Source organism: Salvelinus alpinus, chromosome 24 (genome assembly GCF_045679555.1).
Source record: "Salvelinus alpinus chromosome 24, SLU_Salpinus.1, whole genome shotgun sequence".
In the NCBI taxonomy this organism is placed as follows: Eukaryota; Metazoa; Chordata; class Actinopteri; order Salmoniformes; family Salmonidae; genus Salvelinus; species Salvelinus alpinus.
Window position 1 is genome coordinate 25,835,260 of NC_092109.1, and position 27,293 is coordinate 25,862,552.

A 27,293-nucleotide genomic window follows, 5' to 3' on the forward strand; every position below is an offset into this window, starting at 1 on the left:
AAGAAATAAAACAACATTAAAAAGACAGGTTATATACAGTAGCGAGGCTACATACAGACACCGGTTAGTCAGGCTGATTGAGGTAGTATGTACATGTAGATATGGTTAAAGTGACTATGCACATATGATGAACAGAGAGTAGCAGTAGCGTAAAAGAGGGGTTGGCGGGTGGTGGGTGGGACAAAATGCAGATAGCCCGGTTAGCCAAAGTGTGGGAGCACTGGTTGTTCGGCCCATTTGAGGTAGTATGTACATGAATGTATAGTTAAAGTGACTATGCATATATGTTAAACAGAGAGTAGCAGCAGCGTAAAAAGAGGGGTTGGGGGGGCACACAATGCAAATAGTCCAGGTAGCCATTTGATTACCTGTTCAGGAGTCTTATGGCTTGGGGGTAAAAACTGTTGAGAAGCCTTTTTGTCCTAGACTTGGCACTCCGGTACCACTTGCCATGCGGTAGTAGAGAGAACAGTCTATGACTGGGGTGGCTGGGGTCTTTGACAATTTTTAGGGCCTTTAGGGCCAAACTTAATGATGGTGTTGGAGTCGTGCCTGGCCATGCAGTCGTGGGTGAACAGGGAGTACAGGAGGGGACTGAGCACGCACCCCTGGGGAGCTCCAGTGTTGAGGATCAGCGTGGCAAATGTGTTGCTACCTACCTTCACCACCTGGGGGTGGCCCGTCAGGAAGTCCAGGATCCAGTTGCAGAGGGAGGTGTTTAGTCCCAGGATCCTTAGCTTAGTGTTGAGCTTTGAAGGTACTATGGTGTTGAACGCTGAGCTGTAGTCAATTAATAGCATTCTCACATAAGTGTTCCTTTTGTCCAGGTGGGAAAGGGCAGTGTGGAGTGCAATAGAGATTTCAACATCTGTGGATCTGTTTGGGCGGTATGCAAATTGGAGTGGGTCCAGGGTTTCTGGGATAATGGTATAATGGGATAATGTGAGCCATTGCCAACCTTTCAAAGCACTTCATGGCTACGGATGTGAGTGCTACGGGTCTGTAGTCACTTAGGCAGGTTGCCTTTGTGTTCTTGGGCATAGGGATTATGGTGGTCTGCTTAAAACATGTTGGTATTACAGACTCAATCAGGGACATGTTGAAAATGTCAGTGAAGACACCTGCCAGTTGGTCAACACATGCCCGGAGCACACGTCCTGGTAATCCGTCTGGCCACGCAGCCTTGTGTATGTTCTCATGTGCTACCCTTCCTGTAGGCTCATCCTGACATGACCCTCCAGCATGACAATGCCACCAGCCATACTGCTCATTCTGTGCGTGATTTCCTGCACGACAGAAATGTCAGTGTTCTGCCATGGCCAGCGAAGAGCCCGGATCTCAATCCCATTGAGCATGTCTGGGACCTGTTGGATTGGAGGGTGAGGGCTAGGGCCATTCCCCCCCAGAAATGTCCGGGAACTTGCAGGTGCCTTGGTGGAAGAGTGGGGTAACATCTCACAGCAAGAACTGGCTAATCTGGTGCAGTCCATGAGGGGGGGATGCACTGCAGTACTTAACGCAGCTGGTGGCCACACCAGATACTGACTTACTTTTGATTTTGACCCCCCCTTTGTTCAGGGACACATTATTCTATTTCTGTTAGTCACATGTCTGTGGAACTTGCTCAGTTTATGTCTCGGTTGTTGAATCTTATGTTTATACAAATATTTACACGTTAAGTTTGCTGAAAATAAACGCAGTTGACAGTGAGAGGACGTTTCTTTTTTTGTAGAGTTTATGAATTGTAACTCAGTAAAATCTTTGAAATTGTTGCATGTTTCGTTTATATTTTTGTTCAGTATAATAATAATAGCATTAGAAGTATGTTAATGGCCATCGCTATAGTATAGTATGTTGACTGCAAGCCTAGTCCATGACCTCTGTCAATATGATGGTTTATTTCAACAAGTTAACTAATTCTAAGGTCAGTCAACCAAAAAGGTACTTTCTCCACAACGCTACCTCACCCACAGAGTAAACACACACGCATAGTGGGTTAATTATTACTCTGTCCTTCCGTCATTCCTCCTTGACTGTGTGTGATGAGGTGCTGCTTTCCATAGAATTATATCTATTTCCGTCATTCCTCGTCAGGTTGCTGGTGAAGACTTGAGTGTGTGTGAGGTGCAGTTATCCATAAAATATGTATTTCTCTATCATGAACAATTATCTGTCACATCTCAATCACAGCTACAAACAATCTTGTTCACATAAAGTTGCATCAGTGTCTACAAGTATATAACATTTGCAATATCACAGTATGATCTTACAATACCCTTGTATTGCTCCTATCTTGGTATCGCCTGATGCTTCAATCCCGACCCTGTGCTTTTATCTCAGCTATTTCAAAGCCTGAACTATCTCCTAGAAGGCCAGCTTCCCGGAGTCGCCTATTCACTGTTGACTTGGAGACTGGTGTTTTGCGGGTACTATTTAATGAAGCTGCCAGTTGAGAACTTGTGAGGCGTCTGTTTCTCAAACTAGACACTAATGTACTTGTCCTCTTGCTCAGTTGTGCACCGGGGCCTCCCACTTCTCTTTCTATTCTGTTTAGAGCCAGTTTGCGCTGTTCTGTGAAGGGAGTAGTACACAGCGTTGTACGAGATCTTCAGTTTCTTGGCAATTTCTTGCATGGAATTGCATTAATTTCTCAGAACAAGAATAGACTGACGAGTTTCAGAAGAAAGTTAATTGTTTCTGGCCATTTTGAGCCTGTAATCGAACCCACAAATGCTGGTGCTCCAGATACTCAACTAGTGTAAAGAAGGCCAGTTTTATGGCTTCTTTAATCAGGACAACAGTTTTCAGCTGTGCTAACATAATTGCAAAAAGATTTTCTAATGATCAACTTGGATTAGCTAACACAACGTGCCATTGGAACACAGGAGTGATGGTTGCTGACAATGGGCCTCTATACACCTATGTAGATATTCCATTAAAAATCTGCCGTTTCCAGCTACAATAGTCATTTACAACATTAACATGTCTACACTGTATTTCTGATCAATTTGATATTATTTTAATGGACAAAAAAAAGCTTTTCTTTCAAAAACAAGGACATTTCTAAGTGACCCCAAACGTTTGAACGGTAGTGTATATTACTTTACTAGAGCTGTTATACTATAAACCCTGTAGTTAGGAGAGTAAAAGTACCAAAAACCATCACTAGGTGTTACTATTGAGTTGAGCTGAATATGGTTAAATGCAGAGGACAAAAAAAGAGCCTTCAAGGCTCAAAAAAGGGTGGTGAAACCAGCCAGGATTCTGTTCAGTTGGGCACATGAAAGCAAAACATTTGCAACAGAAAACAAAAATGGGTAGTATTAGACTTATTACTAGCCTTTTTTTTCTTCTTTAAAAAAAAAAACCAAATGGTTAAGTTAGTTAAATATAAAAGGTGTGTCGATAATTAATTGGAAATGTATACTGCACCAAGATACCCATTCTGACTTTGTCCATCGGGGGGGGGGGGATACCATGAGAGCAACATCCTCACCAAAAACACACAGTGAACAAAATCAGTGTGTGTGTGTAATACCTGAATGAGAAAAGAAACACACATCATGACCAAATTGCTCATGACTGCAGGGCCAGATTCACTCACAGCAACTGATGCGCACAATCATGCTGTTCATCCAAGAATTCCCACAGAATAGGCTACACACGCATGTCTGCACACAAAGCAAGTACACATGCCAACACAAACACACTATAAAACAGCACACCGAAGACAGAAATCAAGGCCATTTGTTGCAATTATAAATTACTCCGAAGCACAGGGCATAAACCCACACAAGTTCCCATGATAGGTAATGTTTTAATGGCATTCTTTAATGACCACGCATGATTCATAATAATAAACAAATGTACTTGCACAACTGAAAACTCCAGACACTGTCCCATCAACATTCATAGACGGACATTTCAAGACGGATGGCTGGAATACGTTCACAGGGGCTAACAGTGCACACAGAGGTCATAGGGCAAAGTGGAAAGGGCAAGAGGCAGGAAATAGAGAGGAACAACAGATAGACATCTTACAGTGACGGGGGGGCATAGAAACAGTACAAGTCAAGGAGGAGAGCACAACAACATTCTGGTAAATAGTGACATTTGCACTATGCTGTGCAAAATAATGAAACATTTTCCCTAATTAGCATTACAGACATCCATCATGATGATAGATACTAGATTGTCCTCACGAGAACATCCTGTGGAAATGCCACTTGAATACCAACTATTGAAGAGGGGATGGAATGGCTATAATAAAAACAAAATAGCACTAGTGCACAGAAAGTGGGCCAGGGACAGAAAGCCTTGGAGGACAGAGAAGAGGGAGAGAGTTGAGGAGGACCGTACGAGAAGGTGAATGCAGCAGCAGGGGAAGAGGTGAGAATGTAGGACAAAACGACAGGCCACTAGAGAACAGATTCTTCCTGATGAGGCCTTAATTGAGCATTATAATGGCACAAAGAGAAAAAGAGGTGTGCGATTAGGAAGAGAAAAAATTTGAGGGAATAGAGAAGAAAAGGTCAGAAAAGAGTAGAGAATAGGGGGAAGGGGAGTGTCTAACTCTAGCTAAAGACTATCTGGGGGTAGGAGGAGGTCTCAGGGTTGGGCCTCTCCCCCCTCGCTGTCCTGCTGGTCACTGGTCCACAGGGTCAGGTTGTCCCGCAGCAGCTGCATGATGAGGGTGGAGTCCTTATAGGAGTCCTCGTTCAGATTGTCCAGGTGTCCAATGGCCTCGTCAAAGGCCTCCTTGGCCAGCCTGCAGGCCTCCTCGGGAGCATTCTGGATCTCGTAGTAGAACACAGAGAAGTTGAGGGCCAGGCCTAGCCGGATGGGGTGGGTGGCCGCCATGCTCTTGCTGATCTCGTAGGCTTCCTTGTAGGCTCCCTCGGAGGACTCCACGGCGGAGGTCTTCTTCTCGGCTGTAGCCACCTCGGCCAAATAGCGGTAGTAGTCGCCCTTCATCTTCAGGTAGAACACCTTGCTCTCCAGCTGGTCTTCTCCGCAGCTCTTGATGAGGAACTGGTCGAGCAGGTTGAGCACGTCCTGGCAGACCGTCTCCAGCTCCTTCTCGATGGTCTCCCGGTAGGCCTTCACCAGCTCCAGCTTCTTGTCGTTGCCGTCGGCCATGGCCCTCTGCTCAATGCTGGAGGTGACGCGCCAGGAGGACCGCCGGGCCCCCACCACGTTCTTGTAGGCCACAGAGAGCAGGTTGCGGTCATCGTTACTCAGAGGTTCGCTCAGCTCAGTCACCTGGTGAGGACATAGAAGTGTTAAATAGCTCAGCTGGTAGAGCATGGCTCTTGCAACACCAGGATAATGGGTTCAATTCCAGGGACCACCCATACTTAAAATGTATCCACGCATGAATGGAAGTCACTTTGGATAAAAGTGTTTGCTAAATGGCATTTTTAAAATATTATTAACATTGACAGGATGTGAAAACGCTACCATATCATATACTTTTTATAAATCTAAGAAATTGGCCTAACATTGGGAGGACCTACACATTCACCATGACAAAGGTGTGAAGTTGCAGGGTGCATGCATGTCTAGGTGGAGATGTACAGTATGCTGTGTTTGGGAATGAAGCTGTGCTTGATTGAACCAGACTTTTTGTTTTATTATATAAAGATACTTCTATGCCTTTTGAGCAACCGGATGCATTTAAATCAATCGCTGAAAATGTACCCATCAGCATCAATACAGCTGACCTTGCAGGGTTGTCACTAGTTACCACAGTCAAAATGGGCTATATCATACATTGATGAAAACAAAAATGTGCTTTTTGGTCTTAATTTAAGGTTAGGATTAGGCATAAGGTTAGTAGTGTACTTAAGGTTTAAAATCAGATTTTAAGAAGATCAATTGTAGAACTAGACAGGGTTTAGCCATTTGTGGCTGTGGTAACAAGTGACGACCCTCTTGCAGACAGGACATGTGTGGGTGCATTCGCAAAGGCGCAAAATCTGGTCCTTCATACATTTCCACCATCATATTTGCTAGTTATTTAAGAACATTTTTCTCTGTCTGGCATAAAGTTGACCATTACTATCTTAGTTAAGCTATTATAGGTCATGTAAAACCAGCTTTCAAGCTTGGACTAGCTAGCTAGTTTTATTCACTAGCCCAAAGTGCTGTAACTAGTGAACGAACGCACCCAATGTGTGCCTATGTTCATTTTGGCTGGTGCTACTGCATCGACCAGCCGTTGCTAGCCACGAAGCCAGACCACCACCAGTTTCATTCTTAACTAGATATAGATAACTAGGTCGTTAGTTACTACATTCACTTCTCAAAACGATATGACAAAATAACAGTAACAGAAGCAAAATAACCTTGATGTTGTGTGCACCAGGTTTCACATTGATTTGATTATGCAGATAATTTTGGAAATTATTTATAAAGTAAAGACGACAAACCCAGCTAACTAGCTACCGTAGTTAGCAAGATACTACATGGTATGACCATTGAATGATGTCATCTGATGACCTTTGTTACAAACTGATATCAATGATTATCACATTATGTAATTATTTCATGTGAGATGCATTGTGCAGAACGATGACGTCTCTAGTACCTGTTTCATCGCCGAGGCCATGTCATCGTACCGTTCCGCCTGCTCAGCCATACGGGCTCGCTGGATCAGTTGCTCTCTATCTGCCATCGTCGCTGTTGATGTGCCGAAGGTCGGGCAGTCAGTTCCACGATACAGGAAGCAGGCTATCGACAATTGCTTTCGAATACACGGATGTGTATTTTCCTGCTGATGTCCACCGCTATAAACAGCACATCAAACGTAACTGCGGATTTTCTCTGAAATACCCGTTTACATAAGACCTAGCTAAAACAATGGTGAAGCAATTCTGTTAATGTCTGAGGCGCAAATTAGAAGGGAGACAATCAGTGACAGCTCGAAACCCTCTCTATCTCTAACTGATTGCTACTGCGGCCTGTGGTGCTACTGCAAGCGTCCAGTCAATCCAGTCTATCCGGTGTGGGGGCCGAAGGCTGCCGCTGATATTTCATGATGACGTCACTTTCTAAAAATAGAAACGTACGTTCCAAGCGTGCATGCGCAGTGCGACGTACTGCATCCTCGAGCTGTTGCAGCAACTGAGGGCGCGTGCGTGTAGGGTTGGCGCCAATGATGTGTACAGTATACTGTATATCATTGGTGGTGCTAGGTAGAGTTACCTCTCCAGTTCTTACATAAGGTATGGACATGGAAGGAAAGCTTACAAACATAGGATGGCGAGGAGAACATGGAGGACAAAAGCAGTGCCATCACTCACATCTGCCCAGTCCCAAAGCCATGATAGGGGAATAATGGTAGCTATGTTGGCACTTATGCCAATCATTGTAATGTATAAACGTCATTGAAAGGTGTAAAAGACCTCCGTGTTGCTCAGAAGCGTTTCCTCCTTCATCCATCCCTAAAAGGAAAACACTTCACATTCCATCCTCTCTTCCCTGTAACTTGGTTTAGTCTAGAAGGGATACAGCTTTTGTCTAAATTGGACGTAGCTGGTTAGGATAATTTATGAAGCTAGGTTGAATTAGCTGTATCCCTGAAAACCAGATGCTTCCGGTTGTTGGCAACTCTGCTAAGCCTAGGGTTAGCTACAATTAATTAATCAACTTTTGACGTCAATTTGACAAAAGCTGTATGCCAGAGACATGACGCTGTAACTAGGCCCTATGGCAAGCAGATGAGTAGAAGGATACTGGACAAGAGGTGTATGACACACTTCTGTATATTATCAGGTCTGTTATATATATTTTTTTTTATGTAGCAGAACGTCTAGCTACCAGTCACAGAGAAAGGAAACTGACATTACCTTATCCTCATGAAAATAGACATCCTGAACAGACCACCTAATAATTTATTGATATTTATTTTGTATTAATTTCTGCAACAAAATAATACATGAATACTCCTCAAAGTCCACGTTTTCAATGTCACACAGTTGCACTCCTGGACACATTATGTAGACACATTTACCAGGTTTAGATTAGTTAGACTAGTTAGACTACCTCATCCCCATATTGTTTTTATTTACTTTTCTGCTCTTTTGCAGACCAGTATTTCTACTTGCACATCATCATCTGCTCATCTATCACACCAGTGTTAATTTGCTAAACTGTAATTACTTCGCTACTATGGCCTATTTATTGCCTTACCTCCTCATGCCATTTGCACACACTGTTTATTCAATGTGTAACTGTGTTGTTGTTTGTGTCGCAGTGCTTTGCTTTATCTTGGCCAGGTCGCAGTTGTAAATGAGAACTTGTTCTCAACTAGCTTACCTGGTTAAATAAAGGTGAAATAAAAGTTTAAAAAATAAATAAATAAAAAAGTTATTCTTTATTATTCACTTGACTTGAAAAAAGAGTAGCAGCTCATTAGGGTCTCTGCTCTGCTCATCAATTGCATACTACTCGCGTCTTCTCTCCTCATTTCCTTCTCAAAACTCATTGGATGAGAAAGCCAGAGGTTCTTCCCCTCTGACCTCCAATGTGTGTTAAGGAGACGAGGAGTATGCAATTTCAATCTTTCCATAGCCTTCATATCAACCGTCACAGCACTTGACCTTTCACCTTAACCTAGCCCTAGATCAGTTCCATTACATTAAACATAAGAGTTATTGGACGAAGTTGTCCTCTGTACGGGGGAGTTTTGTTAAGAGGCCCGACTCTCGGTCTGAACATTAACGCACATCGCTTGCCGTACGGTTTCAGACCTTACCTTACATATCAGCGAGAAAATAATTTTCAAAAAACAAAAGGTTAAATTGATACACACCTATATAGGGTTAGGGGTCCCCCACAGCCATATCTCCAAGTTACAGCATGTATTTACGAAAGACTGACAGAAGACCTGTGCTAATTGGCTATCTAGCATGATCCGAAGAAGCCCGCCAGAAACATGTTGTCACTGAAAAATACTGTCGGCTGTAACTTTGATAAAGCCGGTTAAAGCACTGTACAGTAAGTGTATATTTTGCATTTATGAAATTATTTTGATGTGATATGAAAGTAATATGCTTTATGTTTCTAGAACTGTATCGCAATTTAGAATCGATTCACGTCTAGATCACTGGCGGCCGGTGGCACCTTAGCAGTGGTTGGAATGGAATGGTATTGAACACAAACACATGGTTTCTATGTGTTTGATACCATTCTATTCACTCCATTCCAGAAATGATTATGAGTTGTTCTCCCATCAGCAGCCTCTTGTGGTTTAGATGGAGTATTTGGCTGTTTTGGCTGCAAGTGCCAGTATACCTCTGAAAATAACATAAGATCTTTGGACCCCAAAGAGTAACGGTACGCTCCTTAAGAGTACATCTTGGGAGAACCTTGACCTAGATGCAAGGCACAAGTCCTGCCACAGAGAGGGACACAGCACACAGAGGGTGACACAGTTGTTCTTGAGGAGAATTCTTTCCACAAACCTCATCACTGCAGCCAATGCAGACTTAGTTCATACAGTAAATCCCCATTTCAATAGAGGTGTCTCTTTCTCAGTTTCACCTCACTTCCCCCTCTCCAATACTGCGCACTAGTATTCATATTCTCCCGGCAGCTGTCCCAAAAGTTGACCAGCCTCGTCTTTGTCTGCACAGAAAAGTGAAGTCTCTGAGCAGGCGGTCAGCCAACTTCTTGTCCCCAAGCACGCCCGTCCTCCAGGCCTTGGTCAGCATGGTGTTGTAGGCCCAGTTGTAGCCCAACAGCTCCTCCAAGCCAAACAGGCCCTGACAAACGCACAAATTCTGCATTCACTATATACAGTGTGTATCTGGCACATACTCTACCAAAGACAGATAAACGAATGCCTACCAGCATGATGTCGACAGCCATTCCTTGTGTGGCCACACCCTCTACGTTGTTGATCAGCCAGTGGACGATCTCAGCACTGATGAAGCAGTTAGGGGACAGGCGCTTCTGCTCAGGTAGAAGCTGCACTCCTGTCCTATATATATATCACATAACAACAGTAGCTCAAACCCATCTGTCCTGTATATCACATAACGGGACACAACAGTAGCGCAAACACACCCATCTAACTGCAGAGACAACAAACCACACCTTAAACACTTGAGGTATGTGTTGTGGTGCACACCAACACACTTTCTAACACGCATAACGTGCGCATACACTCACACAGGGTCTTACGTGGGGTGTTTGATGTCCTCTAGTATCTCCATCAGGGTGGAGGATGAGGACAGATATAAGGCTCCAGTACCAGACTGTCCACTGTAAACACAAACATAAAAAGCATGGTTAACTATGACATCATCATTAACATAACACTTTACAATTATAAACATGATTTTGAACATTTTAACTACAGAAAGCAGGTTTACATTCTGATTTGAATGTAAACTGTGTCCTGTGCCCCATGTTGCATGGGCTGCAGTCCCACTGGTCCCAGCCCCTGACTGACCTCCTTTGTCTGTGGCTCTTCCTTCAACAGACTGTAGAAACTAGGGCTGTCCCTGACCAAAAGAAATCGTTGGTCGTCTGTTCTTTCGACCAATCGACTGGTCAAAATGTTAAAACATGTATTTTTCCATATACAGTATAGACACACCCTATGTGTTTTAATAAAATCCATTATATGTAGGCTACTGAGCTTGTATGACGCTTTAAGCACACTGATCAAATAATTAAGACACACAAATGACTCCAGAGAGAGCCAGAGATCAAGATAGCCTAACCAGAAGAAAAAAAACTGTTCCCGGAACTCCTCCTCCCGCTGCTGTTAGCCTTCCCAGAGTCTGCCATTATACTCCCGGAGCTGCCGGTATTAGGCTACACCAGGGGTTGGCAACCTTTTCCAGTTGGAGTGCCAATTTATCTTACCAATTCACCCGATCTGCGTGCCAGTTTATGATTGTCATATGCACATTTTTGTGGAACAGTTTATTTTATAATAAAGTCTTCTTATCTCAAAATCATTGTCATGTGAGTTTTCAAAATGATATCTAAATATAAATGAAAGTTATACAAATCTAAAAGTGACTTATATTGCCAACTATGTAAAAATTGCCTGCATAAAGCCAACAAAGAAAAACATTGCAGCCTGCAGGTAGAAAATAAATCACATTGCCTGTTTGCAAGGAACTTGAAACATTGTATCAACTATCAACTTGGCAGCAATTTCTTGTTAACAAACTATAGTTTTGGCAAGTCGGTTAGGACATCTACTTTGTGCATGACACAAGTAATTGTTCCAACAATTGTTTACAAACAGATTATTTCACTTATAATTCACTGTATCACAATTCCAGTGAGTCAGAAGTTTACATACACTAAGTTGACTGTGCCTTTAAACAGCTTGGAAAATTCCAGAAAATTACATCATGGCTTTAGAAGCTTCTGATAATTGACATCATTTGAGTCAATTGGAGGTGGACCTGAATATGTATTTCAAGGCCTACCTTCAAACTCAGTGCCTCTTTGCTTGACATCATGGGAAAATCAAAAGAAATCAGCCAAGACCTCAGAAATAAGAATTGTGGACCTCCACAAGTCTGGTACATCCTTGGGAGCAATTTCCAAATGCCTGAAGGTACCACGTCCATCTGTACAAACAATAGTACTCAAGTATAAACACCATGGGACCACGCAGCTGTCATACCGCTCAGGAAGGAGACACGTTCTGTCTCCTAGAGATGAACGTACTTTGGTGCGAAAGGTGCAAATCAATCCCAGAACAACAGCAAAGGACCTTGTGAAGATGCTGGAGAAAACAGGTACAAAATTATCTATATCCACAGTAAAACGAGTCCTATATCGACATAACCTGAAAGGTCGCTCAGCAAGGAAGAAGCCACTGCTCCAAAACCCCCATAAAAAAGCCAGACTACGGTTTGCAACTGCACATGGGGACACATATTGTATTTACCACCACAAACCGATGCTGGAACTAAGACCGCACTCAACTAGCTGTATAAGACCATAAGCAAACAAGAAAATGCTCATCCAGAAGTGGAGTTCCTAGTGGCTGGGGACTTTAATGCAGGCAAGCTTAAATCTGTTTGACCTCATTTCTCAAGTTTTACGGGCGCCCAACCAATTGTGCTATTATGTGTTTTTTTCGCATTATTTGTAACTTATTTTGTACATAATAATCCTGCGCCAGCTCTACGCACGGTATCCCCAGTTCGCCAGCACAACCCAGTGCGGCCTATGCCAGCTCCCCGCACTTGCCGTGCTACAGGGGGGATTCAGCCAGGATGCGTTGTGCCAGCTCTACGATCCAGACCTCCAGTGCGCCTCCACGGCCCAGCATATCCTGCGCCAGCTCTACGCACTATGCCTCCAGTGCGCCTTCATAGCCCAGTGCGCCCCGTGCCAGCTCTCCACACTCATCGAGCTAAAGTGGGTATCCAGCCAGGATGCGTTGTGGCAGCTCCCCGCACCAGGCTTCCAGTATGTCTCCTCAGTCCGGTGAGACATGTTCCGGCTCCACGTACGGAGCCTCTACCGATAATCCATGGCACGAAGCCTCCAGTGATGATCCATAGCACAAAGCCTCCATTGATGATCCATGGCCCGGAGCCTGTAGTGGTAATCCATGGCACGAAGCCTCCAGTGATGATCCATAGCCCGGAGTCTCCAGTGATGATCCATGGCACGAAGCCTCCAGTGATGATCCATGGCCCGGAGCCTGTAGTGGTAATCCATGGCACGAAGCCTCCAGTGATGATCCATGGCCCGGAGCCTGTATTGATGATCCATGGCAAGGAACCTGCAGCAACGGTCCCCGGTCCGGAGCCTCCAGCGACGGTCCCCAGTCCAGAGCCTTGCCATGGATCGTCGCCATGGATCATCAATACAGACCACCATAGTCCCTGTGCCCAAGAACACAAAGGCAACCTGCCTAAATGACTACAGACGCGTGCACTCACATCCGTAGCCATGAAGTGCTTTGAAAGGTTGCTAATGGCTCACATCAACACCATTATGGCGTCTGTGCTGCTAATAGTTTAGAAGGTTCCACGGAAAGCACACAGACAGGACAACTCTACTCACTTCTGGTTCTGCTCGAACTTGAGGAGAGCTGATAAAGCGGAACTGCATTTCTTAGCCAGAGGGGGCGCTACAGGCTCGATGGCTAGGGAGAGGACCAGTCACCTGCAGACCCTTCATTGCTGCTCCTTTCTACAGACAGAATGAGGGGAAGACAATATGACAGGAAGCTCAAAACTTAAAACAGCTTAAGACAACATTGGCATAGAATTATTGTTTTTAGCAGAGTCAGTTTTTCCTCTTGACTGGGTTTGCAAGACTGCTCAATCACATAATTTGAGTTGATATTTTGAGTTTTTGTATTTTTTACTTCCTAAACTTATTCTGAGTAAGTCAGCATTTTAGGCTGTTACCCTGAGGGCCCACTCCCTGGTGCCCTCTCTGCCTGCTCCCTCCCTGTAGATGTCCCAGTGCTCCTTCCCGTCCACCACACGTCTCGACCCCCCGGCCGGCAGTAGCAGGAAGCGGGTTCCCCAGAACTTCAAATCAATTCAAATGTTATTTGTCACATACACATGGTTAGCAAACATTAATGCAAGTGTAGCGAAATGCTTGCGCTTCTAGTTCTGACAGTGCAGTAATATCGAACAAGTAATCTAACAACTACCGAACAACTACCTAATAAACACAAATCTAAAAGGGGTGAATGAGAATATGTACATGTAAGTATATAGATGAGGATGGCCGAGCGGCATAGGCAAGGTGCAATAGATGGTATAAAATACAGTATATACACTACATGTGATATGAGTAATGTAAGATATGTAAACATTATTAAAGTGGCATTATTTAGAGTGTGTTGTATAAAGTGACTAGTGATCCATTTATTAAAGTGGCCAGTGATTGGGTCTCAATGTAGGCAGCAGCCTCTCTGAGTTCGTGATTGCTGTTTAGCAGTCTGATGGTCTTGAGATAGAAGCTGTTTTTCAGTCTCTCGGTCTCAGCTTTGATGCACCTGTACTGACCTCGCCTGGTTGATGTCCTTGATGATCTTTTTGGCCTTCCCGTGACATCAGGTGCTGTAGGTGTCATGGAGGGCAGGTAATTTGCACCCGGTGATGCGTTGAAGACCGCACCACCCTCTTTAGAGTCTTGCGGTTGAGGGCGGTGCAGTTGCTGTACCAGGCTGTGATACAGCCCGACAGGATGCTCTCGATTGTGCATCTGTAAAAGTTTGTCAGGGTTTTGGGTGACAAGCCAAATTTCTTCAGCCTCCTGAGGTTGAAGAGGCGCTGTTGCGCCTTCACCACACTGCCTGTGTGAGTGGACCATTTCAGTTTGTCTGTGATGTGTACGGTGAGGAACTTAAAACATTCCACTGCTGTCCCTTCGATGTGGATGGGGGGTGCTCCCTCTGCTGTTTCCTGAAGTCCACGATCATCTCCTTTGTTTTGTTGACGTTGAGTGAGGTTGTTTTCCTGACACCACACTCCGAGTGCCCACTACTGTTGTGTCGTCTGCAAGCTTGATGATTGAGTTGGAGGCGTGCATGGCCACGCAGTCGTGGGTGAACAGGGAGTACAGGAGGGGGCTGAGCACACACCCTTGTGTGGCCCCAGTGTTGAGGGTCAGCGAAGTGGAGATGTTATTTCCTTCCTTCACCACCTGGGGCGGCCCGTCAGAAAGTCGAGGACCCAATTTGCACAGGGCGGGTTGAGACCCAGGGCCTCCAGCTTGATGATGAGCTTGGAGGCTACTATGGTGTTGAATGCTGAGCTGTAGTCAATGAACAGCATTCTTACATAGGTATTCCTTTTGTCCAGGTGGGATAGGGCAGTGTGCAGTGTGATGGCGATTGCATCGTCTGTGGACCTGTTGGGGCGGTATGCAAACTGAAGTGGGTCTAGGGTGGCCTGTAAGGTGGAGGTGATATGATCCTTGACTAGTCTCTCAAAGCACTTCATGATAACAGAAGTGAGTGCTACGAGCGATGGTTACAGTGGGGAGAACAAGTATTTGATACACTGCCGATTTTGCAGGTTTTCCTACTTACAAAGCATGTAGAGGTCTGTAATTTTTATCATAGGTACACTTCAACTGTGAGAGGCGGAATCTAAAACAAAAATCCAGAAAATCACATTGTATGATTTTTAAGTAATTCATTTGCATTTTATTGCATGACATAAGTATTTGATACATCAGAAAAGCAGAACTTAATATTTGGTACAGAAACCTTTATTTGCAATTACAGAGATCATACGTTTCCTGTAGTACTTGACCAGGTTTGCACACACTGCAGCAGGGATTTTGGCCCACTCCTCCATACAGACCTTCTCCAGATCCTTCAGGTTTCGGGGCTGTCGCTGGGCAATACGGACTTTCAGCTCCCACCAAAGATTTTCTATTGGGTTCAGGTCTGGAGACTGGCTAGGCCACTCCAGGACCTTGAGATGCTTCTTACGGAGCCACTCATTTGTTGCCCTGGCTGTGTGTTTCGGGTCATTGTCATGCTGGAAGACCCAGCCACGACCCATCTTCAATGCTCTTACTGAGGGAAGGAGGTTGTTGGCCAAGATCTCGTGATACATGGCCCCATCCATCCTCCCCTCAATACGGTGCAGTCGTCCTGTCCCCTTTGCAGAAAAGCATCCCCAAAGAATGATGTTTCCACCTCCATGCTTCACGGTTGGGATGGTGTTCTTGGGGTTGTACTCATCCTTCTTCTTCCTCCAAACACTGCGAGTGGAGTTTAGACCAAAAAGCTATATTTTTGTCTCATCAGACCACACGACCTTCTCCCATTCCTCCTCTGGTTCATCCAGGTGGTCATTGGCAAACTTCAGATGGGCCAAAATAGTTCAATCTTGGTTTCATCAGGCCAGAGAATCTTGTTTCTCATGGTCTGAGAGTCCTTTAAGTGCCTTTTGGCAAACTCCAAGTGGGCTGTCATGTGCCTTTTACTGAGGAGTGGCTTCCATCTGGCCACTCTACCATAAAGGCCTGATGGGTTGTCCTTCTGGAAGGTTCTAACATCTCCACAGAGGAACTCTGGAGCTCTGTCAGAGTGACCATCGGGTTTTTGGTCACCTTCCTGACCAAGGCCCTTCTCCCCCAATTGCTCAGTTTGCCCGGGCAGCCAGCTCTAGGAACAGTCTTGGTGGTTCCAAAGTTCTACCATTTAAGAATGATGGAGGCCACTGTGTTCTTGGGGACCTTCAACGCTGCAGAAATATTTTGGTACCCTTCCCAAGATCTGTGCCTTGACACAATTCTGGCGTCTCGGAGCGCTACGGACAATTCCTTCGACCTTATGCCTTGGTTTTTGCTCTGATATGCACTGTCAACTGTGAGACCTTATATAAACAGGTGTGTGCCTTTCCAAATCATCTCCAATCAATTGAATTTACCACAGGTGGACTCCAATCAAGTTGTATAAACATCTCAAGGATGATCAATGGAAACAGGAGGCACCTGTGCTCAATTTCGAGTCTCATAGCAAAAGGTCTGAATACAAAGGGCTCCCGAGTGTCGCAGCGGTCTAAGGCACTGCATCACAGTGCTAGAGGCATCACCACAGACCCTGGTTCGATACAGGGCTGTATCACAACCGGCCGTGGTCGAGAGTCCTATAGGGCGGCACACAATTCACCCAGCTTCGCCCGGGTTAAGGGAGGGTTTGGCCGGGGTAGGCCATCATTGTAAATAAGAATTTGTTCTTAACTGACGTGCCTAGTTAAATAAAGGTTAGATAAAAGTACTTATGTAAATAAGGTATTTCTGTTTTTGTTTTTTATACATTTGCAAAAAGTTCTAAAAACCTATTTTCGTTTTGTGTGTAGTTTTAATAAATTTTTTGAATATGGCGTAACAAAATGTGGAAAAAGTTAAGGGATCTGAAAACTTTCTGAATGCACTGTATGTCTCGGAAAATGTACCTCAATCCAGGGATGAAAATGTGTTGTACTCCGAATTGTCCCATTATCCCAACTGTTACACTGAGAAGATGGAAAGACTGCTAGTTTCTCCGGAAAATGGTCCTTTTCATCCTCATGCTAGCTAGCAGTAGCCACAGCAGCCATTATGGAATGGCACTTTGTGTTGACAACACAGGACCTGAATGGCTGACACTGCCAATCCAAAATGGCTGCGGTGGATTCCGCTACCTAGCAGGATAGTTCTGAATGAATCGTGAATATTGATAACTGAGATAGTTAGACACACAAGTATCATACCCCTCCAAAATGCTAACTTCCCTGTTACTGTCATGGTGTCATGTCTTGGGGGTGTGATATTTGTGTGTCTGTAACTTTCTCACTCATCATTATTCACGATTCATTCAGAAATATCCATAATCATAGGAGCATCCACATTAATGTAGAAGTGTTAATACATCTATTCTATTCTTTTTTTACAATAAATGTGACTCCAAAATGACACAATACATTATTTACCATTAATTTATTTCGGGCAAAAAATAATCTGAAACACAACCAAAACAAACAGCAAATTAATCCAACAAGTTTGTATAGTTTTATGTAATTGGGGTGGCAGGTAGCCTAGTGGTTAGAGCGTTGGGGCAGTAACTGAAAGGTTGTTAGATCGAATCCCGGAGCTGACTTGGTTCAAATCTGTTGTTCTGCCCCTGAACAAAGCAGTTAACCCACTGTTCCTAGGCCATCATTGTAAATAAGAATTTGTTCTTAACTGACTTGCCTAGTTAAATAAAGGTAAAATCATTGCATGCTAGGTATATGGGAACAATACAAACTTTTGACTACTTTAATATACATATACTTTAAGTGAATTCATCCCAATACTTTTGGTCCCCTAAAATAGGGGGACTATGTACAAAAGGTGCTGTATTTTCTAAACAGTTCACCTGATATCGATGAAAATACCCCTCAAATTAAAGCTGACCGTATGCACTTCAACCGCATAGTCATTGTATCATTTCAAATACAAAGTGCTAGAGTACCGAGTCAAAACAACCAAAAATGTGTCACTGTCCCAATACTTTTGGATCTCACTGTATATAAATCCTGGATTGCTGATGCTATGTATTGGCCAATCAGAGGCTTTGAAGCCACCGCTCGGCCACATTGGCACTCCCCAGAAGAGGCAGTCCTCCATAGGAATGAATGGAATTCTACAGTATTTAAATGTAATGTAATTTTAAGGACAAAATAACATGTATTTAAGTATTTTTGTTGTTGTAGTAGGGACAGTAACATTATGTAACATGATTTTTTTATATAAAACATTTTATTAAAATTTTTGTTTAGCTCACATAATATAATTTAAAAGTATGCATGGGACGAAATACTCCGTGTCTGTAATAGAATAAACATGTCAAAAACAAATGTAGACATTAAGAAATGCATTTTTATAGCTTCCAAAATATTTTTTACAACGATGCGGGAGTGTCAAGATGGAGGCACTGTGGCTTCAAAACAAATCATTGGTGTGTATTCTGTTTGAAGGTGACCATTTTGGGGACCATGCTGTCCTGAGCAATTGTTTTGGGTCAAATCTGCTCAGAAGTTATGCTTGTTTCTCTGTATCGGTATTTGTTCATTCAAATTTGACCGAATATTTATAGAAAGTTATTCCACTGCAGTAATATATTTTTTGTTTGCAGTTTATTCTGTGTTTGGAGAGATGTGTATGGTGGTCCAAGCAGTATATTGAACACGTTCTCCATTGAGGTGATTGTCTTTTGTAAAAAGCACTATAGCATTTTATAAAGTAAGAGCCATCCAGTGAAAGGAACTAAGATATGTAGATGTTACACTATGGAGACCCATACAAAAATAGAAAACTTTATTTTGATAAGTAATCTCGCCCAGCAGCCGGCTCTATCTCTGAGCAGTAGCAATTCAGCATAGGGACGAGGTTAGGAGTAATAACACAAATACACAATACATTTCACATTTTCAGCTGCAGAATGTTAGGGCTACACATTACAATACATGATAATCTATTACATAAAACAACCATCAAACCACTTCAAATACAAAATAGTCTGAAATGCACCCTAATTTCCAAAATTAGACAAAATACTGTGAATTCATAAAATACAATGTATTAAATAAAGGTCATTGATGACCATATTAAAATCAAGAATGTTGATACATTACATCCCAAAATGGCAGTACTAAATTATGATTATAAAGGCTGTAGACTCTCTAATCTGAAACACAAACAAAACAAACAGCAAATGCATCCAACAAGTTCGTAGAGTCACAAGTTTGATCATTGCGTGCTAAGAATATGGGACCAAATACAAAACTTTAAAATACTTTAATACACGTACAATGAAAAAGTATTTGCCCCCTTTCAGATTTTCTCTTTTTTTGCATATTTTTTATACTAAATGTTATCAGATCTTCAACCAAAACCTAATATTAGAGGGAACCTGTTTTGTTTAATTAACAAAGTTATGCAACACCCAATTTCCGTGTGAAAAAACCCCCTTACACAATAACTGGTTGTGACACCTTTAGCTGCAATGACTGCAACTACATGCTTCCTTTAGTTGTTGATCAGTCTCTCACATCACTGTGGAGGAATTTTGTCCCACTCTTGAATGCAGAACTGCTTTAACTCAGCGACATTTGTAGGTTTTCAACAATGAACTGCTCGTTTCAAGTCCTGCCACCACATCTCAATTGGGATTAGGTCTGGACTTTGACTAGGCCATTCCAGAACTTCAAATGTGTTGCTTTTTAACCATTTTCATGTAGACTTGGTTGTGTGTTTTGGATCATTGTCTTGCCGCATGACCCAGCTGTGCTTCAGCCTGAAGTTCTCCTGTAGAATTCTCTGATACAGAGCAGAATTCATTGTCACTGTCCCAATTACTTTTGGAGCTCACTGTATGTACGAAAATATCCTCAAATAAAAGCTGATTTTCTGAACTGTCACCTTATATAAAAGAAATCCAAAAGAAATCCAAAATGTTGGAGTATACAGCTAAATTAAACATTCTAGCTTCACTGTACAAATAAATACGTAGGGGAGTGCATGTGTGCCTTTCTACAATATCTATTTACAGTAGCCTATCTACCTAACATGAACCATGTACATGTATGTGCACTCACAAGCAGGTCACTCTTGGTTCCGACCAGGAAAACCTAACACGAGCCAGGTTCATTCTCCCTCATGGCCTCCTCTAACCATTGCCTGCGAGAGATAAATAGACATTTAATTTGAGATACAATTTGACTTTGATTGTTCAGATTTATCTTTGTATTGTGCTCACTCTTGATGTTATAATCTATTAAATAAACTTACCGTGTGTGCTGCAGGGTCTTAATGTCTGCCATGTCAAACAGCAACAGTGAACCCCCCAGGGTTTCCATATTCTACTCTACAAAGGTATTTCACTGGCTGTCTCGGTTTAACCCGGAACTCCTCTGTAGTATGCTGAAGCGATGCATTTTACATTTTCCGGACATCTGTGTCCCAGCTATGTAGAGGAGGGGGGAAAAATGATTACCTGCATACAAGTAAATAAGTATAATGTCTCTAATCAAATAATAAAGCACAAAATCAAACCAGACCATGACCCTCTCTCACATCTGAAGGGAGAATGGAGCTCCTGAGAGCTCAAAGCTCTCAATCTCAAAGTCACCTCCAATGGTGGCCCTGTAGTCTCTGGTAAATACATCTTTGAGAACCTGAAAGTGCAGCACAGAATATACAAGCATGTTAGGAGGCTGTTTACCACCTAAAAGGAAGATGAAATGTTGCATCTTTATTTAACTAGGCAAGTCAGTTAAGAACAAATTATTATTTTCAATGACAGCCTAGTGGGTTAACTGCCTTGTTCAGGGGAAGAACAACAGATTGTTACCTTGGGGATTCGATCTTGCAACCTTCTGGTTACTAGTCGAACGCTCAAACCACTAGGCTACCTGCCACCCCAAGTAGTCTGGTCAAAAGCTGAATACTTTACTGGTTGATTAGACAGGTCTTGCCCACATTCAGATCGCCAACAACCACTGCTTTGAACATTTTCAGTCTGTCCCATCTTCAAACAAAATATTTAACATCTGAAACCACTGTTGCTTTTCCAGATGAATTCAATATTAATCAATCAGTGAATCAGTCAGACTTTAATCAAAAAATTCCCCTAACGAGGCAACTCACCCCTGATGCCTGTTGGCGCTGCCTTTACAGACAACCTTTGCCTGAGTATTCCAGTCCTCCATCTGCAGACAGGCCTGTAGAGTATAACACTGGAAACAACTGTAGCATCGACGTTAACCCACATCACTCTCAATGACATGCAATCACACAGAAGAGTTTATGCATTGTTTGGTATCTGTAATGAAAACAATAATGCAGCACTGACATTGATCTTGTTATGAGCGTCCATCTGACATGCTGATGGCATTTTTTATTGTGTTCCATGAAAATACCAGCTGTCTCTGAAGTCTCTGTGTTCAATTTATTCTTGTTGACATCACTGTAAAAGCCCTTCTCATATCCAGCATTATAAAATGTCACTTAAACTCCCCTGAACTTTTAATTTAATATATTTTTGAAAAGGCGCCAAGAGACTGTAGGGGAAAGTATTCCTATGTAGCCAAATCATTGCGTATTGGGAATATGTCTGTCTTGCCACATCCTCTGAAGCCTTTGCAGCCCTGAGGGGGGTGTACGCCAGTGCGGCTTTCCCGAGCCACTAAAACACTATGGTAGCTTTGAGTTGGTCCAGATGGCCAGTTGGCTGGTAGCAGGCTGATGGTGTGTTGTTTAGATACCTTTGGGAATTTGGATATGACCTTGTCTCTGCTCACAGGTGATGGGAAGTGCATCATCCCGTACCTTGTCTCCTGCATTATGGTAGGGCTGTGCGATGATCAACCTGTGAACGAGAATCCTGGCCATGACTACTGCAATGTACTGAATAGCTACACTATATATACAAAAGTATGTGGACATCCCTTCAAATTTGTGGATTTAGGTTAGGGGTATAAAATCGAGCACCCAGCCATGCAATCTCAAAAGAAACAACAAAACATTGGCAGTAGAATGGCCTTACTGAAAAGCTCAGTTACTTTCAACGTGGCACTGTCATAGGATGCCACCTTTCCGACAAGTCAGTTTGTCAAATTTCTGCCCTGCTAGAGCAGCCCCGGTCAACTGTAAGTTCTGTTATTGAAGTGGAAACGGATCAACAATGGCTTAGGAGCTAAGTGGTAGGGCCACACAAGCTCACAGAATGGGACCGCTAAGTGCTGAAGCGCGTAAAAATCGTCTTTCCTCGGTTGCAACACTCACTACCGAGTTCCAAACTGCCTCTGGAAGCAACGTCAGTCAGCACAAGAACTGTTCGTCGGGAGCTTCATGAAATGGGTTTGCATGGCCGACAGCCGCACAAAAGCCGAAGAACACCGTGCTAAATGCAAAGTGTCGCCTGGAGTGTTGTGAACCTCGCCACCATTGGACTCTGGAAGAGTGAAAATGCTTTCTCTGGAGTGATGAATTACGCTTCACCATCTGGCAGTCGAATCTGGGTTTGGCAGATGCCAGGAGAACGCTACCTGCCTGAATGCATAGTGCCAGCTGTAAAGTTTGGTGGAGGAGGAATAATTGTCTGGGGCTGTTTTTCATGGTTCAGGCTCCATAGTTCCAGTGAAAGGAAATCTTAAAGCTGCAGCAGCCTCAACACACTTACTTCTGCAACTATGTCTAGTTGGTCAGAAAAGTATGGTAAGTTACAGAGTGAGTGTCTTTTATAACTGCATAGGTGGTTAGCCAGCTAACTGCTAGATAATGAACTGCAATTATCATTAACCATTCTTATCTAGCTAGCTACAGTAGTTACATATCTGTCAGATGTAAAGTAAGCAGGACTGTGGCATGTCAGAAACAATGCAAGCTAGCTCACATTAGCTAGATCCCGCTAGCTAGCAAGCTATTGCCTACAGATGTAACTCAGAGGTGAAGCCTACTTTCTGAGTTAAGCAATAGTTGATACTTTCATTTAGCTAGCTTGCTACCTAGGCTAATCACCCTATTTGAAGCAGTTTGGCTGCAAAATTATCCCGGCCTCACAGGCTGCATCTGGCTAAGCTAGCAGCTAACTATAGTCAAATCAAATCAAATGTTATTAGTCACATGCGCCAAATACAACAGCTGTAGATCTTATAGTGAAATGCTTACTGACGAGCCCCTAACCAACAATGCAGTTTAAAAAAAAGATAAGAATAAGAAATAAAAGTAACAAGTAATTAAAGAGCAGCAGTAACATAACAATAGCGAGACTATATACAGGGGGGGTACGGGTACAGAGTCAATGTGCGGGGGCACCGGTTAGTTGAGGTAATATGTACATGAAGGTAGAGTTATTAAAGTGACAATAATAGATGATAACAACAGAGAGTAGCAGCGGTGTAAAATAATAGGAGGGGGGGCAATGCAAATAGTCATGGTGGTATTTTGATTAATTGTTCAGCAGTCTTATAGCTTGGGGGTAGAAGCTGTTAAGGAGCCTTTTGGACCTAGACTTGGCGCTCCGGGAGAATAGTCTAGACTGAAGTCTTTGACAATTTTTAGGGCCTTCCTCTGACACCGCCTGGTATAGAGGTCCTGGATGGCAGGAAACTTGGCCCCAGTTTGTACTGGGCCGTTCGCACTACCCTCGGTAGTGCCTTGCAGTTGGAGGCCAAGCAGTTGCCATACCAGGCAGTGATGCAACCAGTCAGGATGCTCTCGATGGTGCAGGTGTAGAACCTTTTGATGATCTGAGGACCCATGCCAAATCTTTTCAGTTTCCTGAGGGGAAATAGGTTTTGTCGTGCCCTCTTCACGACTGTCTTGGCGTGCTTGGACCATGTTAGTTTGTTGGTGATGTGGACACCAAGGAACTTCAAGCTCTCGACCTGCTCCACTGCAGCCCCGTCAATGACAATGGGAGCGTGCTCGGTCCTCTTTTTCCTGTAGTCCACAATCATCTCCTTTGTCTTGAGGGAGATGATGTTGTCCTGGCACCACACGGCCAGGTCTCTGACCTCCTCCCTATAGGCTGTCTCGTTGTTGCCTGTGATCAGGCCTACCACTGTTGTTTCATTGTTTCAACACCATCGCCATTATGATGGTGTTGGAGTCGTGCCTGGCCGTGCAGTCATGAGTGAACATGGAGTACAGGAGGGGACTGAGCACACACCTCTGAGGGGCCCCTGTGTTGAGGATCATCGTGGCAGATGTGTTGTTACCTACCCTTACCACCTGGGGGCGGCCTGTCACAAAGTCCAGGATTCAGATTCAGCAGAGGGAGGTGTTTAGTCCCACGGTCCTTAGCATATTGATGGGCTTCGAGGGCACTATGGTGTTGAACGCTGAGCTGTAGTCAATGAATAGCATTCTCACATAGGTGTTCCTTTTGTCCAGGTGGGAAAGGGCAGTGTGGAGTGCAATAGAGATTGCATCATCTGTGGATCTGTTGGGGCGGTATGCAAATTGGAGTGGGTCTAGGGTTTCTGGGATAATGGTGTTGATGTATAGGAGCATGTTGTCGTTGATGTCATTATGGAATAAGTCGAGGTTGCAATTGTTAGTGAAATGATACGTGGTGCCATAATATAAATAATAGCTTATCTATAAATTCACATGGATGCCATGTAATTTGTCATAACCATTATCACAAAATGCAGTGCATATTCTTTTTATTCAAGTCAATTGGCCAAATCGTAAAAAATCATGAAAACAAACTATTACTTTTTGGTCTTAATTTAAGGTTAGGTATACATTTATCAGTGTGCTTAGGTTAGGCTTAGGTTTAAAATCAAATTTTAAGAAGGGAAATCGGAGAAGTAGGTAGGATGTATGACTTTGTGGCTGTGGTAACTAGTGATGACCGCTCATTTACAGGCATGTATCATTCATCCAGGTTGAGACTTGCAATCAGCAGGAACATGGAGCACTCCATGTTATATGCCATTAAGTCATGATATCATTTTTTCCTTTATATCGTATTATATCATTTCAAGAACTAATACAATGGTCTACTCCTGGAGTAACTCCCTGTCAAAGAGACTTTGATAAGAAGGCAAGGCAGGACGCCCTGGACCAGTGGTAGGTCATGGAGTGAGGGCACTCTCTTTCAAGTACACTCACTACATCTATCCATCTCTCTCTAGGTGCTACAGAGACAGCCTGGTCCAAGTACCTCCAGAGCCTTCTGACCAACTTCCTGCGATCTCTCCAGAGCACAGAGAAGTAAGCACCACTCATAATGGTATACTATGGCAGTCTGCTTGTGTGATGCTGGCATATTATCCAGGGCCAATGGTTGGATTGGATTTACTGTACTCACTCTAACTCATGCTCTCTCCTCCCTGTAAGTCTCCCAGACTTGTATCCAAACTAACATGTGTCCATCCCCCTTCACTCCAGGTGAGACTGCTGGACTCTGGAACTCTGGAGCAGCATCAAACCTGCCACCCTGTTGTCAGCTATCCGCAGGCTTTCAATGGCCACATTTTGGGGATGACCAAATGCAATAGTTTTGTATGAACAAGTCATTTACATTGTTTTATTTTAAGATAACAAAACACAAACTTTTTCATAGCATGTTTGTCATGTTGGTCTTCACATTTTTACTAACTTTTGTGATTACTTAAACATCCAGACAAATATACTTAGAGTTTATGATTTAAAAAGTCTAAAATAAATTCAAGTGTCTACAGTGAATACATTTGTGTTAATATATATCATACAGGTTTCTCACCTATATCCCAGACAAGATTAAAGAATGGGACAAAGTGAATATAAGTCGGCGCTTGCGTCCGTAGCAGTTTGTATGAATTTGAGTGGTTACATACAATATACTGTATGTTGACAGAATGACTGAGAGACAGAGAGACTGTTGTTGTACTCCCAGGTAAGGGCCTTGCTTCCGGAACCACTGAAGACCCCAGAATTGAGTCAGGAAGCTTGAAGAAGATGTGTGTCACCATGTCACAGCATGCAGTGGCCTGATAGGGAGATGACCAGTACATGATGTACCTTTCATCACCAAAGCCATGTTCACTGCACATGTTGCTGAACAATTCAACCCTTTTGTTAGTGTCAATGATATGGAAATTCACATAAAAAACTTAAGTTCATAAGCATTGACTGTACTTTTTAATTTATTTAACTAGGCAAGTCAGTTAAGAACAAATTCTTATTTACAATGACGGCCTACCCGGGCCAAACCCAGACAGTGCTGGGCCAATTGGGAAAGGGGGGAACCTAATCAGTTGTCCAACTGAATGTATTCAAATGAAATGTGTCTTCTGCATTTAATCCAACCCTTCTGAATCAGAGAGGTGCAGGGGGATGCCTTTATCAACATCAGCACCTGGGGAATAGGGGGTTAACTGCCTTGCTCAGGGGTAGAACAACAGATGTTTACCTTGTCCGCTCGGGGATTTGATCCAGCAACCTTTTGGTTACTGGCCCACTGCTCTAACCACTAGACTGCCTGCCACCCCTCATGTGCAAAGCCCAATGGGACTCCCAATCACGGCCGGATGTGATAGAGCCTGGATTCAAACCAGGGACTGTAGTGACGCCTCTGGCAATGAGATGCAGTGTCTTAGACTGCTGCGTCACTCGGGAGCCTCTAGGGTCCTATGCCATGGCCATCTCAGTCACCTGATCTCAACCTATTAGCAGAGGTGCATAAAGATGGCGGCCCCCATGCACTTATCACAAATTCCTCATTTTGCTAGTTCGCTGTATTGTACATTGTTCTCCGTGAGTCTTTTTTTGTATGGTCATTAGCAGAGTATACATGATCCCAATTTTTGCTTCTAGACACAAGCAATTTGAAAAAAAACGTTGTTATAAAACTCAGTGGATAGTGCTAAAACAATGACATCATATCTGAATTCTGCCATCTTTATGCACGTTCGTCATTGAACAGCATTTCCCACCACCATCAACAAAACACCAAATTATGTCATTTCTTGAGGAAGAATGGTGTTGCCTTCCTACAATAGAGTTCAAGACACTTGTAAAATCTATGCCAAGGTGCATTGAAGCTGTTCTGGCTTGTGGTGGACCAACGCCCTATTAAGACGCTTTATGTTCATGTTTCCTTTATTTTGGCAGTTACCTGCATATCTAGTGCATATGGCCATTCCAACCAACAACATGTTTTGTGTGTTCCCATAGCTAGAATCATGAAGAATTCTAAATCACAACGCAGCCCTTTATTTTTATCTCAATATCAAATCCTTTCTGGGTAACAATTAAAGCTGCAATATGTAACTTTTTGGGCTACCTGACCAAATTCACATAGAAAT

At 43.3% G+C, this 27,293-nt stretch overlaps 1 protein-coding gene, 1 long non-coding RNA gene and 1 pseudogene across 3 annotated transcripts; 1 reads left to right on the forward strand and 2 right to left on the reverse strand.

Annotated features, from left to right (window-relative positions):
- Window positions 1-3,797: 3,797 nt before the first annotated feature.
- On the reverse strand, window positions 3,798-7,077 carry LOC139552402 (14-3-3 protein eta-like). Its single transcript, XM_071364118.1, has 2 exons — window positions 6,590-7,077; window positions 3,798-5,262 (listed from the first exon to the last, which is right to left on the reverse strand). The coding sequence occupies exons 1-2, from the start codon at window positions 6,674-6,676 to the stop codon at window positions 4,609-4,611; spliced, it is 741 nt and encodes a 246-aa protein (XP_071220219.1). The 5' UTR covers window positions 6,677-7,077; the 3' UTR covers window positions 3,798-4,608.
- Window positions 7,078-13,104: 6,027 nt separating this feature from the next.
- Window positions 13,105-21,912, reverse strand: LOC139551857 (ras-related protein Rab-36-like; annotated as a pseudogene).
- A 60-nt stretch (window positions 21,913-21,972) lies between these two features.
- LOC139552403 (uncharacterized) lies at window positions 21,973-26,111 on the forward strand. Of its 2 annotated transcripts, XR_011670428.1 has the most exons (4): window positions 21,973-22,710; window positions 25,140-25,218; window positions 25,396-25,509; window positions 25,883-26,111. It is a non-coding gene; the product is annotated as an uncharacterized lncRNA (long non-coding RNA). The 2 variants fall into 2 exon arrangements; XR_011670427.1 differs by lacking the exon at window positions 25,883-26,111 and having other exon boundaries at window positions 21,986-22,710; window positions 25,396-25,692.
- Window positions 26,112-27,293: the final 1,182 nt, after the last annotated feature.

What these genes read in the sequence shown, in the direction of transcription:
- LOC139552402 (XM_071364118.1), bottom strand. Translation starts at nt 6,676, where the DNA reads ATGGCAGATAGAGAGCAACTGATCCAGCGAGCCCGTATGGCTGAGCAG. An exon ending in TGGCCTCGGCGATGAAACAG is followed by an intron (nt 5,263 to 6,589) that starts GTACTAGAGACG and finishes TGTCCTCACCAG; the next exon opens with GTGACTGAGCTGAGCGAACC.